The 14,894-nt window shown below is 51.8% G+C and overlaps 2 protein-coding genes across 2 annotated transcripts in view; both read right to left on the reverse strand.

Moving 5' to 3' along the window:
• Nucleotides 1–1,594: 1,594 nt before the first annotated feature.
• Nucleotides 1,595–4,800, reverse strand: LOC137917839 (ubiquitin-conjugating enzyme E2 E1). The gene is made up of 6 exons (XM_068760576.1): nt 4,752–4,800; nt 3,052–3,235; nt 2,896–2,946; nt 2,248–2,380; nt 1,897–2,044; nt 1,595–1,732 (listed from the first exon to the last, which is right to left on the reverse strand). The coding sequence occupies exons 2-6, from the start codon at nt 3,204–3,206 to the stop codon at nt 1,635–1,637; spliced, it is 585 nt and encodes a 194-aa protein (XP_068616677.1). The 5' UTR covers nt 3,207–3,235; nt 4,752–4,800; the 3' UTR covers nt 1,595–1,634.
• Nucleotides 4,801–6,551: 1,751 nt separating this feature from the next.
• Nucleotides 6,552–14,894, reverse strand: part of LOC137917828 (ubiquitin-conjugating enzyme E2 E2) — a 10,794-nt gene continuing 2,451 nt past the window's right edge. The window contains exons 4-6 of the mRNA XM_068760563.1: nt 9,074–9,206; nt 7,868–8,015; nt 6,552–7,383 (exon numbers count right to left, since the gene is read on the reverse strand). Of these exons, the coding sequence (XP_068616664.1) occupies nt 7,286–7,383; nt 7,868–8,015; nt 9,074–9,206 (379 nt within the window). The 3' untranslated portion in view covers nt 6,552–7,285. The remainder of the gene's footprint in view (nt 7,384–7,867; nt 8,016–9,073; nt 9,207–14,894) is intronic.

The following is a 14,894-nucleotide window of genomic DNA, read 5'->3' on the forward strand; positions in this document are numbered from 1 at the left end:
TGTTCAGTACATTTTAATGGCATCAGACACAGATCTCCCATCTAGTAAAGTGGTGACCATTTTTGTCATTAAATTAATTATTAATAAACATAAAGTGCCTCTGAGAAAAGGGGTCGGGTGTGTTTCCAGAGCACAACTCAAAAGTTGTCCAATATTAAATCCAAATTTGTCACCCCTTCTCAGACTTTTTTGTGGAAGGTATTTATGAATTCAAAAGCAGATACCGGGCTCACATGCGAACCCGAGGCGGATCCAGATTCTGAGTCGGCGCTCATGTTGGAACAGGGTGCGTTCCGTTTGTTGTTCATGTTGTCAAACAAAGGCGACAAATATGCACTTTAATGGAATAGTGAGCATTCACCACCCTGGTGAATTTACCTCACGGCATTTAGAGCAATGTCATTTTCTTTCTTCCTTTTGTGCCTTTTCAAAGCGTCAGATCTGAAGGGAGAGGTCATTTGGGATCCGCCCCTTTACATGTAAGAGCATTAATAAAACATTACAATAGAGAAAGAGCCAAAGAACGTTTTTAAAAAAACAGCCACGCAAGTGCTTCCATGACGTCAAACTTCTGGAACAATGAAACACGGACTTTGGTCGTCGGGAGAAAGAGTCCGTAGCTCGAATTGGCATCTTTGTCAGGTAAACAGATGGTGGTGCGTTCAAAGACCTCATCACACAGAGATGTCTCATTGAACCACGTCCACCTCTAAAGCTACTTTCACTCTGCTTTTATTACCTCTGGAAGCCGTCATTGACGCCAACACTCATTTATTTTAGTGTCTTGCAATACCTTTATGGCACCCTGGCCTTTGGTGAAGCCCCGCCTCCACCGCACGCCGTCGCTCACATTTACCGCCGCTGACATTTACATTTGCTGACGAGAGATTTTTAACGCTGCGTGTCTCGTTTCATTGCGGGCTGGCTCGGCGGTCACATGGATGCAGCCTCTCAACACGCTAAGAAGACTCGGGTTACCCCCATGTGTGCTCACACAAAGAGGGCGGAGCTTGGAGCATACGACCAAAACATAAACAAGGACAAGGATTGTTAATGAGCTGCCACACAAACACACGACGGGAACATTTGATTCCATTACATTGTGCTGCAACAACTTAGGAATCGAACAGAACCCCCTTGAGAGCGGGGGGGGGGGTATGACCTTTGACCTGGAGAACGTAGGCTAAACGTAGCGCTTTGACCTTGCTGTTGTATTGGAAGCTGAAAACAACCCGAGTAACGCCGAGAGGCTTTATCTGAAGCGGAACAGTAATGCCATCGTGACCTTTGACCTCAGGATAAATAGGTCAGAAGCAGGGCGAGGAGCAAACAAACAGACGACGTGCCGTCGCTGCTCGGGTTCAGCAGCTAGAGCGCTAACAAAGGACGGACCCCCCCACAGAAGGATCTGCCCCCCCCCGGTCTGAGGCGACGCTTCGACACGCCGCCATTAGAAACAAGAAATAACAACTTCCTTTCCATTGTGGTCCTTTATTACCATATTTGCAGAGATAACTTAATCAGGAAGCAGAAAATAAACCAGACAATAAAGTACTAAAAATCTGAGATACAAACAATCCCCCCTCCTCCCCCTCCTCTTCCTCCTCCTCTTCCCCCCGTCATCCTCTCTGGGTCTATGTGGCGTATCTCTTTGTCCACTGTTTGGCCGTTCGGTCGTGTTCCGCTCTGTTCGTCGTGTACTGGGTGGCGATGCTTCCCACCAGGGGGTCGGCTGGAAGGAAAATGGAGGTCGCAGGTCAGAGAGAGACGGCAAATACAGATTAGCAGAGGCGCCGCTCGGATTATTGCTAATCTACGACCGGCTCGAGAGGAAGAGCTTCCACGATCGAAGCGCCCGTTTGTTCGCGCCGCTACGCCGCTAGCTGACGCTCCTACCTGGGTTGCAGTCTGTGAGCAGGGAGCAGATGGACAGCAGCACCTTGGAGATGGTGAGGGCGGGGCTCCAGTTGTCCTTCAGGATGTCCAGACAGATCACGCCCTGACTGTTGATGTTGCAGTGATAGATCCTCGTACGGAACGTCACCTGCAGACACGACGGCGGAAACTCAAAATCTTTTTAAAAGGCTATCTTTGGAGCTGGGCCGGTCACGCTCGCGCCCGAGTTACCGTGGCAACCCACTTTAGCAGCTGACAAAAACACGCCCCCCCCCTCCTTCTCCGTCCTGTTGGACGCACGGATTCTTTACCGCCGCCGTTATTTTAAGCGTCTGAAGCCTCTGTCTGTACCTTGGGGGGTTTGAACGGGTAGTCCGGCGTGAAGGCGATGTCCAGGAAGAAGACCCCCCCCTCGTAGACGGAGCCCGGCGGTCCCAGGATGGTCGACCTCCACTCATAGATGTTGTCTCCTTTTGGGCCAGCGCTGGAGACGGAAGCGGAAAGCGAATGAACGAACGCTTATTTTACCGCTGGCCTTGAACGCCTCCGTGACACCGATCTGGGATCTGCATCGATTTAACCTCGGAGCAGCCCGGCCGTTATCCCGCTCACATGTAGGACGTGTGTGTGTGTGTGTGTGAGGGGGGGGGGGTCACGCGTACAAGACATAACAGTATTGATCCGGTTTTCCGATCAGCGTGAAGCTCGGACGATGGGCGGAGCCTCAGCATCGCTCCGGCAGAACGTCGACCTTCCCTGCGCCGAACGGTGCGTTCGGGGCCCAGAGGCAGTTTTCATCCTCCCGACAGCTCAGGCCGACTTTGCCTACGAGCAGGACTTTGTGAAACCCGACGCCTCTAAGGCACAGACAGAACGAACTCGCCCAATCAGGAGACGTCTTCTTCCTGACTCGAACACTACCGATAAGCTTTGATGCGTTCAACATTCCAACCGTTCCCGTTGCTAAGATACCGACCCACAGCTCACCCCGGAGCTCACCTGCAGTTGGGGGGCGGGTCCAGCGTGATGTCGGCCAACTCTTTCTGAATCCTGCAGGCAGGAGGAACCGAGTTAGGTTTAGGTTTAGGTTTAGGTTTAGGTTCGAATCATCATCATCATCATCATCACCAGAACGCTCTGGGCTCTGATCGCGACCTTTTGGCGCTGGTAGAGAGCAGCTTGGAGGTCTTGCTCATGCTGGCTTTGCTCTCCCGTTTCTTCTTGCAAAGCGTGTCCCTCTGTCTGGTTTGGCTGGAGGAAGGCGGCGACGAAGACGAGCTGGTGCTGGCACGAGAATCCTCATCCGACATACCGGTCTGGAATACAGAAGAACCGGGACCTGGGGCGGAAGACGAGACGGGAGAACAAGCTGAACGACAGCCCGGCTGCGAGCGGAGCAGGAGGAGCGATACATATATATATTATATGTATATAATTATATGTATATATATATATTATATGTATATAGGGAACTAAATGCACCGCTGTAGGAAAATAAGCTGGATTTTTGTCCCTTATTAACATACAATGATGAATTTAATGAGTTGCAGGAGTGACGAAAACGTCGGCTTTAATTAGAGGAGTAATCCTCCTCCCCATGGACCGGTGCGACCTCCGGATGATGTCATCGTGTGGGATGGCGACCTGCTCTTCAGTCGGAACGACCTGGAGCTGCCGTGAGGAATGCGGCACCCGATCCTTCGACCGACCCGGCGGGTTTTCGGTGGCCAGGCGATGTCGTGGATCCCGGTTCTGAGTCGACCCGGGTGACCTGTTGCTCGGCACCGGGTCAGACGCGTTTTCCTCCCGGCCTTCAGGCTTCGTTCGTTAAAGGTGTGTTAGTCTAACAAGTGCAGGTGGATTTAAAACAAAAAGATAAAGATACCATGGCTGCTTCTCTAATAATCCTCTATTTTCAAATAATTAATAATAATAATAAAAAAAAAAGCGTGACGTCTTAATCAGAAACCTGTAAAGCTGTAAAACCAGTTTTATAACAGAGATTGTCATCAAGCCGGGATGAATAAACCCTTTTAGAGAGATAGTGGTGCTAGCTAGCCGAGCTGTTAGCCCCAGCGGTGCTAGCTAGCCGAGCTTTAGACAGATAGGGGTGCTAGCTGTTAGCCCCAGCGGTGCTAGCTAGCCGAGCTTTAGATAGATAGGGGTGCTAGCTAGCTAGCCGAGCTGTTAGCCACAGCGGTGCATTCTCCAAATAATTAATGTTAGCTAACCCTTCCGTTAGCCGACCAGCTAGCTACGAGCCCAGGAGTTAACTACTCCCCAAACCACATAAACTAACCGACTTCTAACTAATGTCCGGCTTTAACCAGCTCGTGGTTATGGATGACAGTTTAGCAAACAGCTAATGCTACCTGCAAACACCGCCCCCCTCTCTCTCCCCACCCACAATAAACACTCGGGGCCCAACGACTTCAGGGGTGCCGACTACTTCCTGGAGCCAAGCAGCGTGAAGCTGCTCGCTGAGCATCCTTTTACAAATGGAGCGATAACCGTGAAACTGTGCTGTAAATGCGCACGTCAGTCGCCTGAAACGCAAACGTTGCGTCAGCGTGTGTTGAAACGGCGGCTGGAAGATGTGGCCGAAGGCTTGAACGTGACAGCGAAGCGTTAAAAGGCAGCCATGAACCGCTCGGATCCAGCAGATAGCCGGGGCCCTTTTTCCGTGCGACCGACTAACCCCGACCGTCTCGTTTGTTTCATCGTCTTTTTCGCGACGAGCCGACGCTCGACCTCACCGGGAATCGGTCGCAGGCAGCGGACCGGACCCGTGCGCTGCGACCGCTCGTAGAAATATAGACCGTAAATCATCCATTTCGCCCGGGAATCGAACTTACCCAGTCTATTGTGTCTGGACCTCCGCCACAGTCTCGGCTCGGCTGGTGCCTGTCGCCCTCTGCGGAAGGAAGTAGCCTACCGCGGCTGCAGTGGGCTGGCCGGCCCCGGTCCTACTCTGGGAATGGAACAGCCTCCATATCGATTAGTGCTTGATTAATTTGTTTGTGATTACTGGAACTGATTTTGCTTTATGCTTTGGATGTGGATATTTGTTCCGCGTTCACGTTGAAGGCGCGCGTTCATGTAACAGCAGGTCAAGGTGGTTAAATTCAATGTTCTCTAAAATTTACCTGAGTGCAGGGGCGGTGCTAGATGTGAAGCGCTGCAGGAGAGCAGCCCCCCCCTCGTCAAAAATGTCTGACACGTGCTGAACAGTCCACCCTAACAATTCAGCATCTTCAAGCCCGTTTTAAGATCTTTATTATTCATATTAGCGCACCACACCAGCCAGTTTAGATCATTACTTTAAAAACAAAAACAAAATAAAACTTTATTCAGACCTGAATGCAAACCATGCCACAGAGGTCGTGTTCTGGTTAAAGCATTGTGCATTAAAAAAAAATGAATGAAAGATTAATTTTAGTATTGATCTGAATTAAAACACAGGAGCATGCCATTCAAATTCAACATGACTTAATGAAGGAAAATGATTTTCCAGAAGTGATACGGGTTGATGTTAACAAATGTAAAAAATGAAATTTGTAAAGCGTAATGTGTTTACTACACTCGTGGATTATAATCTACTCGGCTTGAACTATGACTAAAGTCTTGCCTCACCGGCCACAGACATCGTAAAGCACTTAAACTGCCATCATGGAGAATGACTCAAGCCTCAGGTTTTATTACACGGTCAGAGTACGATGAAGATCCTCGCGGCACGCAGCCTCCCGAGGCGTTTGGACGTCCCGGACGGCGATGATGTGGATCTGCTTGTATTCTTTGAATTAAAAGTCAACGCTGATTCTTTGCACCGTCGTCACAAAGTGCAATTAGCAATAAACTCCACGTGAAGTCATTTGTCAGATGAACCGGCCTGTGGTTCAGCGTGGAGGCTACCGCTACCTGCTGGAAGGCGATTGACCACAAAGGGTTGATCGTGTCAATCTGCGACCCCCCCCCACCCCCACCCCCTGCTGTGCGCTCATCTTTCAAGCCCTCTTAAGGATACTCCATCTTTCAATTTAAACAGAGGAGAAAGGCATGAATCTGCCTGTTACACTGAATGCATCCACAGGGCGCAGCGTGGGATTAAATTACGACATCTGTGCTCCATTATCGTGTTGCCCAGACCTCAAGGAGCCATAAAGGGGAAAGATGATATAGATTTTAAGTCTTAGTAAATGCCGATTAATTCATGTCACGCTGCAGCAGCTTAATCCCGTCCTCGAGTCTTAGGTGAATATTTATCCGGTGTTATTTCAGCGGCGCGTTTATGCAGGCTCAGAGACTTTACTCCGGTTTGGCCAGCAGCCTGCGGGTTGCCGTCTTGCAGGCAAATGGCTCGCTCATTATTTATGCACACCACCGGCCAATGGGAGCCTTCGTGAAAATGCAAAAATGGGTTTTCTGTAAATTCCGTTTGCTCCAGGATCCAAACTGGAACATCACATCTGTAATGCAGAAAGAGGCGCCGACACGGTTCTTTTTTTTCTTCTTTTGTTGTATGATTAATTTATAAAGCCAAAAAATGACTTACCTGTGGATTTATCATCAGACGTCCGAGCATAAATATTCACGAGGAGGAGGAGGAGCTGCAGACGAAGACAAATCCCAGACAGAGGCGGGCGTTTTTTCTCACAAGCCAACCACAGCGTGTTTTATTGGGTGCTTCAGTAATACAAGTGCACAACAAACCACTCTGCAATTGCAGAGGTGGCGGGTAGCCAGTAAATATACAAGTCCTGCCTCTTTCACAGGCAGACCTATACTTTTGCGGTCTGCCTCAAAAGCCTTTGAAAAAATACATACAGTACAAACAAAATAAGAAGAAGTTAAAAAGCATGAAGGATCAATTGACGCAAACCTTCCCGTTCCATGCAGATTAACGTATGGATGACAAACACGGAACAACAAACAAACAAACAAAAAAAACAAGGAAAGTAAAGGCATATCTTCTGCATGTTTGTTCCAGGTGCCACTATGGAAATGAGAATACATACAGTATAGCTGGAGGACACTGCGTAGGATAATTATAATATTCTGTGTTGTTGTTTTTTTTTTCTCCAATACAATACTTCCAACATTCAGATATTGGAAAATAAAAATCCCAACCTACTCTTTGTATAAAAAAGAAGCTTTCAAGTCAACAAGGAACAAAGAACATATTGTTGTTGTTTTTTTCTTTCTTAACACAGAAAAGGTAGATAAAACGTTAAAGTGGAGGAGGAAGAGGAGCAGGAGGAGGACAGGTATACCGTTGCACTTAGTGAATGTGCTTTGACAGACTATGGGTGAGAGCGAGAGGTAGAGAGAGGTACGGTGAGGGTGAGGAGGAGGAGGCGGCGGCGGGGGGCGTCCGGCGGCGGCGCGGCCTCTAGGTGGCGTATCTCTTCGTCCATTGCTTGGCTATTCTGTCATGCTCCGTTCTGTTGGTCAGGTACTGTGTGGCGATGCTCCCCACCAGAGGGTCGGCTGAAACAGACGCATCATCATCATCATCGGCGTGTCCTCATCACGGTCGCGTCGGCGTTCAAACATCGCCCCCCCGTGGTTTCCTCTCAACCGTCGTCCCATTAAAATAAATCAGACGCCGTCACAGGCCACGCTCGCTAACTAAGCTAGCCGGCGTCACAGCTCGTCCGAGGGGGATGCTAATCGGGATGCTAAGCGTAGAATAGCTCACAGCTGAGGTTTCAGCAAAGAGGCTTTGCTTTTTTGGGGGGGGGGGGGGTCATGAAAACATATACAGGTGAGAGGAAGACGTGTGCGGCGTTTAGATTTCTACGTGAACCGTCATAGAAATGCTAACATTAGCCCCCCCCCGGATCAAACATCTGCCAGCGTCCAGCCCGGGGAAACAATGGCCGCCCGGACTGAGCAGAACCGAAGAGTCGAGTCTGGGACGATGAACGCCGCTAGCTGACGGCGTGCTAACGCTGCTAGCTGACGCTCCTACCTGGGTTGCAGTCTGTGAGCAGGGAGCAGATGGACAGCAGCACCTTGGAGATGGTGAGGGCGGGGCTCCAGTTGTCCTTCAGGATGTCCAGACAGATCACGCCCTGACTGTTGATGTTGCAGTGATAGATCCTCGTACGGAACGTCACCTGCAGACACGACGGCGGAGCGTTTACGCCGCTCTGGCTCGCGACACACGGGGAAACGAGCGCGATGACGTCATCGGACGATTAGCGTAGCTTAGCTTGGAACCGAGCGCAGCTCAGCGGCTTTTTCCTGAACGTGGAACTACGGCTTCCAGACGAGCCGATTAGCGTCCGAGTTGAAATGACCTGACCTCCAATCGATTCAGGATCAGTGATCAATAACTTCGACGAGTCTCTCCAAGCTCAGCCGAGAGACTCGGAGCGCTATTAGGAAACATAATAAATAATAAAAAAACACGCTTGCTGGTTTAAAAGGGGCAGTTATTCCGTCTGATGGAAGGAAAACTTCAGCGGTCTGACCAGCAGGGGGCAGCACAGTGTAAAATCACACTGAAATCTGGAACCCAGCGCAACAAAACGTTTATATTCATCTTACAACCAGCCAGTCGTGGACGGGAGCTCGACATCTGGGGCGGTTTTTTGGCGTCAAGTGTCTGGACCAATCACCAACATCTGGCCTTCCTGACCCCGACCTTCCCGAGGAAGCCTCCGACGAGCCTCAGCATTCCCAAAATCACGCAGGGCAGGAATCTATAAATAACCCGCACCTCGTCGGCTCCAGTTTCCTTCAGATTTTAAATCGGGTTCTTGATCCAAGAGTCCCGAGCCGAGGCCATTGTGGACGGCGGCTCCGAAGGGTTTGGTGTGTGTGTGTGGGGGGGGGGGGTTGCCTGCAGATCACAGCATGTTGGAGGGGGGGGGGCAGAAACACTCGAGTGCCCCCGGCGACCGAGCGCTGGGCCGGAGCCCGTGGATTTGTTTGAGTCTGCTGTCAAACACGGAGCCGGAGCTTCCACAGCACAAAGGACGGGAAATAGGACGGGGGGGGGGGGGGGGGGGGGGGGGAAGGGTAACGGGGTACCCCGAAAACCAAAGGGAGACCCCACGTGTCCGGAAACGGGAAACGACGGACTCTCAGCCCATTTCCGGAATATTCCGGGTTTTCCTCCGTCTCTGTTTTTAGATTCCTTAACCATAAAACAAACAAACTGGCGGCTGACCTTGGGGGGTTTGAACGGGTAGTCCGGCGTGAAGGCGATGTCCAGGAAGAAGACCCCCCCCTCGTAGACGGAGCCGGGGGGTCCCAGGATGGTCGACCTCCACTCGTAGATGTTGTCTCCTTTGGGGCCGGCGCTGGGAAAGCAAAACAAAAGACATGGAAGCGAGTTAATCAGCGCCGGGGCCCCCCCAGGGGGGCGGAGACTTGAGGGGGGGGGTCAGGCTTCTGACAAGTTACTGACGCCGTGAGGGCTTTTAATTCAAGGCTACTTTCGGCGTGGAACCGGCGGTGCTGCCCCCCGGTGGCCAATAGAAGACAGACGCCAGTGGAGGCCACATCTGTGGAATCGGGCCAGTAATTAAAGACATTTCCATATTAACAGTCGACTCTTGTTCCCATGATGCCTTTTGTTCCGAGTCCACCAATCTGTTACTGTGATCTTTCCTTTCCTTTCAAAAACACACCCTTCCTAACTTGATCATTGATCGGCGGAGCTCGGATCGCTCGCGTTTCCCGCCGACAGCCACACGAGAGCCGCCGATACAGGCTGGGTCAACAGCTGAATGCGCATGCCACCGCTGGCGGTTGCTTAGCGACCCCCCCCCCTCAGGCGTTCCCGTGCTGCTTCGTTGCGACTGTCTGAAGGACGCCGTTTTCAGGATGCGATGGCCTCGCCGTTCGGCCGTGGATCAACGAAGTTGATCCCCGTTTCAATAAACAACCAATGGAGGCAGATAATCCCAATCTGGATGGGATTAATCGGAGGAAGGAGACCGTCTCCGGCTGGTTTATTTTACCGAACGCAGGTTTAACACAGCGGAATGTCCGAGGATAGATTACAACGTAACCAAACAAATTCTAAATCAATAGCGATTCTGACAATTGATATCATAAAACCGATCGAGGCGCGACTCGAACGCCGACCCTTCCGGAGCGTCTCCCGACCGACGCGTCCCACTTCTACTCACTCTCTGCTCTCCTCACGCGAGCTCATCTTTTTTTTTTTTTTTGTGCTCGTTCCACTTACAGTGATCCTGAAATGACATCTCGATCCGACGGCGCCGTCAGAAGCACGGGAAGCTAATCGAGAGCGGAGAGAAAAGGAGATCCTCGCAGGACGGAAAGGAACGCTTCACAAACCCGCTTTGTCGATTCTACCGGGCCGCGCTCCCGAAACGATCCGAGCCGCCCGCTCTGTAATCGCAGACGAGCGCGGTAATAATTTCCACGTGTGTTGAATGACCTTTCCTTCCCGCCGCGCCGCGCACGAGACTCGCGTTTAATCATCCGCATTATTCACAGACTGCAGAGGAAAGGTGCCGACGCGAGACGACCTTTATCTTGCAGCGCGAGAGCCGAGATAATCCCGGGAAAATCGCTAACCTACCGTTTCACCCAGAACCGACCCCCCCCCCCCCCCCCCGGGGGAAGCCGAGGCCGTTCGGCAGCCGTCACTCAAAGGCGGACAGATTGTAATCGCCATCGATTAGATATCAAAGATGATTTCATCTCAAGATGGTGACGTCCCAGAGCGGACCAAGATAAACCAAGGCTCTGACGTCAGAGACGAGTCCACAGGCAACGGTGAAATAATGCAAGCGGCAGGGAACCGGAAATAACCGCGGCAGGAACGGAACCGAAGAGGATCCCGAGATCGGTGCGAGCAGCCGGCCACGTTAGCGTTAGCAGCTAACGAGGCGGATCAGTAGAGCATGTGGGTCGGTACGTTTGGGAGCTGCTGAAAATAAAGCCATTATCCGCATTATTTCGGTTCCGTCCCAGCGACCCCCCCCCCCCCCCCCCCCCCCCTCTCTCTCTCTCTCTCCTTCCTATCAGAGCGGCCGCCGCCGTTATCAGAAGAGGAACTTTAATGAAGCAATCTTCTTTCCCCCAGACCAATCATTGCGCTGCTCAACTGCCGGAGTGACGACTTTTTAGACTCCGCCCTCTGTTCTCCTGTGTTTGTCTCCGACGACACGGCGTGCTTTTTAGACTCCGCCTCTGTTCTCCTGTGTTTATTGTCTCTTTAAATGCTTTTTAAATCAAGCCTTTTATTGTTCCTCTGCACAATGAACGCTGCAATTACTGCCCGGACGGTTTATCCAGCGACAAGGGAAGCGGTGGAGGAGGAGGCGGCCGCACGCCATCCAAAACAAAGCGATAATTCTATTCCCCAATGGAGGGCGACCCCGAACGCTGGTCAAAATCAACCCAAACAGCAGCCGGTATGAAGAAGCTCTCTCTCTCTCTCTCTCTCTCTCTCTCTCTCTCTCTCTCACGCTGGAAATAGAGCAGAGCATCCGACATGCCGTACGACACACCCAGGATCTGATGAGTGCAAATGTTTGCCTCCAGCTTAAGATGAATAATGAAGATATGTATATATATATATATATATCTCATTAGCATAATATACAAGCCGGGCATGAAGGAAACATCACGAGTCATGAAAACAGGACTTGGGGAGGAGCATTGCTGCGAGCTCAGGGGGAAGGACGGCGCTCAATCTGAACCGAGCGTGAAAGTGTGTGTGTGTGTGTGTTGTAATCAAAAACATTGCTAGAATAAAACGAGTCGGAGCAGATCGGATGAGCAGATCGGATGAGCAGATCGGATGAGCAGGAACGCGTCTTCAGGAAAGGAAACAGATTCGCCTCCGAGACACAAACTGCCGGCTTGCTATTTCTAAAAACCAGATAAGTGGAGACCTCGTTACTCGTTAGTCGTTACTCGTTAGTCGTTAGTCGTTACTCGTTACTTGTTAGTCGTTAGTCGTTAGTTGTTACTCGTTAGTCGTTACTTGTTAGTCGTTGCTCGTTAGTCGTTACTTGTTAGTCGTTGCTCGTTAGTCGTTGCTCGTTACTTGTTAGTCGTTAGTTAGTCGTTAGTCGTTACTTGTTACTCGTTACTTGTTAGTCGTTAGTTAGTCGTTAGTCGTTACTTGTTAGTCGTTAGTTAGTCATTACTCGTTAGTCGTTACTCGTTAGTCGTTACTTGTTAGTCGTTACTTGTTACTCGTTACTCGTCGTCGTCGTCGTTTCGCGGCTGCAGGAGCGGACGCGTCGCTGAAAGGTCAGCGATCAGGACGAGCCGCGCGGCGAGGTTTGCTGCAGAGCCCGACGCTCTGCCGGTCGATTCCCTCGATGGCGTTCCCCCCCCCCTCGGGCCCGCGGGGGGGGGCATGGCAGGATTCTGCAGCTGCAGGTTAAACGAATCAGCACAGAGGAAAAGGGATTTCCTCTTCTCTATTGGGATGCTACTCGCTGGTTAGGATTCATTCCATCATTTACAGCAGAACGGGAAGAGCGTGGTCTGTGAAGCGGGGGGGGGGGGGGGGGGGGGTGGGGGTGTTAGGCTCTGAGATCCCAGCTACCGGAGCAACGGGATCCAAGAGGAACGTTTGCCTCAGAGTCATTGGATTGTTTCGTTTGCCTTTGGTTCCGCCTGAGATTACCATTCAGTAATGGCGGCGCCGCGCCGCCGTACGCCCACGGTCCCAATCCCGATGCATGAATCAAGGCGGGACGCATTCGCCGTCAAAGCGGCGGCGCAGTGGAAACCATCAGGGATAGATTAAACCCGGGGAGGGAACGCTGCAGACGTTCAACCACGTTTTTAACCCCGCCCCTCGCTGCCAGACTCCAAATTGGAATTCGGTTTAGAACGTTAAAGTGTTCATCGACCAGCGATAGACCCGACCTCGTTTGTAGGACAGAACAAAAAAACAAAAATAAACATTTATTATCGTTTATTCATTCCGGGTCAGAACGCTGAAATTAAGATTATTCTTTACAACATTCTAATCCGACATTCGTGTGCATTTAGTAGAAGTTTAATGAGGTCCTTTCAGCTCTCATTTACGCAAAGCATTGTGGGGCTTTTCTTCCACTGTCTGGAGGACCTCGACCGGACTAGCTTTTCCGCTTTTCCCGCTTTACCTTCCGTTTTCTCCAGCGCTCCGTTTCGTGGAAGCGTCGGGACGCTGCGAGGAAACGGCGCCGAGGAGAAACCGACCTCAGAAGTTTCATCGCTGCTGATCTCCAGAGGTGTACTTTAGAAAAATTCCTTTGTGTGTTTCTTTCACGGTTTCAGGAAAAAGACCAAATAAGGACGTTCCTTCCACGCGAGCCTCATTAGTCTCTTTGTTTCCGTGGAAACGTTTGTCACGCTCAAACACAAGCGTCTCTGGAGACGAGGTGGCGTTTGATCGACAACGCGACCCAGAGGCCAACGCTTTCATGAAGCGTCTTTTATTTTAATGAACGGGTCGGGGGGGGGGCGTCATACGGGGGTCTGCACCTCATCAATATTCATAACGGGCGGTGACGATGGAAGGAGCCATCGATTAGATCGGATTCATCCAAGGTCAAACGCAGCCGTTATCAAAGCAACCCCCCCCCCCCCCCCCGTGAATGAACACAATGATCCAGCGGACGCGTTCATCAACTTCCTGTAACCCCCCTCCCCCACACACCGGTCTGCACTCCTCCTCCCCCTCATGAATATTGATGCCCCCCCCCCCCCCCCCCCCCGCTGTGCTTCATGGCGATGCCGTGAAAAATGACGCTGGGTGTGTCGATCGGCCCCCCCAGGGGGAGCGAGCTGCTTGGGGGAGGTCTGCCCCCCCCCCCCCCCCCCCACACATTGTGATAACGTGACAGAAAAGGGTAAAGCCGTTCGGTACAACCTGACGTTTACAATTCTTCCGTTTCAGGCAGCCGAACGGCGTCACGCCGGCGACATAAATGTCCGTTTGGCCACCGGCACGAAGAAGACGAAACGCTTCGGCTGCCTCGCCGACCCTCACGGCGCCCTCCGGGGGGGGGATCGATGGAGCTGCTGGATCAGCATTCTCATCAATTCAAACCAATTCCCCCGACGCCGCGAGGACGGAAACGGAACGGAGCGATTCCGTGACAGGAGCGTTTCAGATGCGGGAACGTTGGAGCGTTATTCCGGTCAGGCTCCCGACGGCCGGATGGACGGACGCCGAGTTATCCAGCTCCAGAGAATAAACCACAAAATAAAGCTATAAAAGCAGAACGATACGGAACCCAGAGGGAAACGCGAGGCATTACGGTTTAGGTTTAGAACTAAAGGCTCCGCCCGGTTTATGTACCGGGGGTCGTCCCAGCATTTAAATCTGAACCCCTCTTCTTCCTCTTCTCTCAGACGGATGCGTAAACACCGATAAAACGTGTTCCAGTGACCGTTAATCAACACGAACACAAAGCAAAGCGCGTCCGTCCTCGACTCAACAGCGTGATTCGAACCTTCAGCGGCGCCGTGCTGCTCTTCTAGGATCCGATCGGGATTGACGCCGTTTCCGAGGCGACGGTACGACGTACGTAAAGTGTCTGACGGTGAGACAAAACGGCTTCTCGTCCAATCAGCAGCTCCAAGTTGGAGAAACAACCGGAAGGTTTATCCGAAGTGAAGACGCCATCCGCCACTCGAAAGGCGTGAAGAAGAGCTCGCTCCATTGTGCCGACAGACGCGGCAGGTTTCCTGAATCCCTGAAGACGGGGCCCCGGGGGGGGGTGGGGGTGGGGGGGTGTAGGTGAGACGAAGGAGACTGCAGATTTTCACCGCACGAGTTCATTCCGAACATGACGGAGTGGGGAGGGGGGCGACGGATGAGATGACCATACATCAACCGGCCCCCCCCAGCGTACCGAAGTGAATCTCTATCACAACTATCTCTCAGTCTGTGACTCATCGCTGGGGGGGGGGGGGGGGGGGGTGTTAAATAACCTTTCAGGCTAACCTGGCCGGGGAAAAGGAGCGCGCGGCATACAAATGACGCCGCCACTTGACATCCT

This window comes from Brachionichthys hirsutus, chromosome 3 (genome assembly GCF_040956055.1).
Source record: "Brachionichthys hirsutus isolate HB-005 chromosome 3, CSIRO-AGI_Bhir_v1, whole genome shotgun sequence".
Classification (NCBI taxonomy): domain Eukaryota; kingdom Metazoa; phylum Chordata; class Actinopteri; order Lophiiformes; family Brachionichthyidae; genus Brachionichthys; species Brachionichthys hirsutus.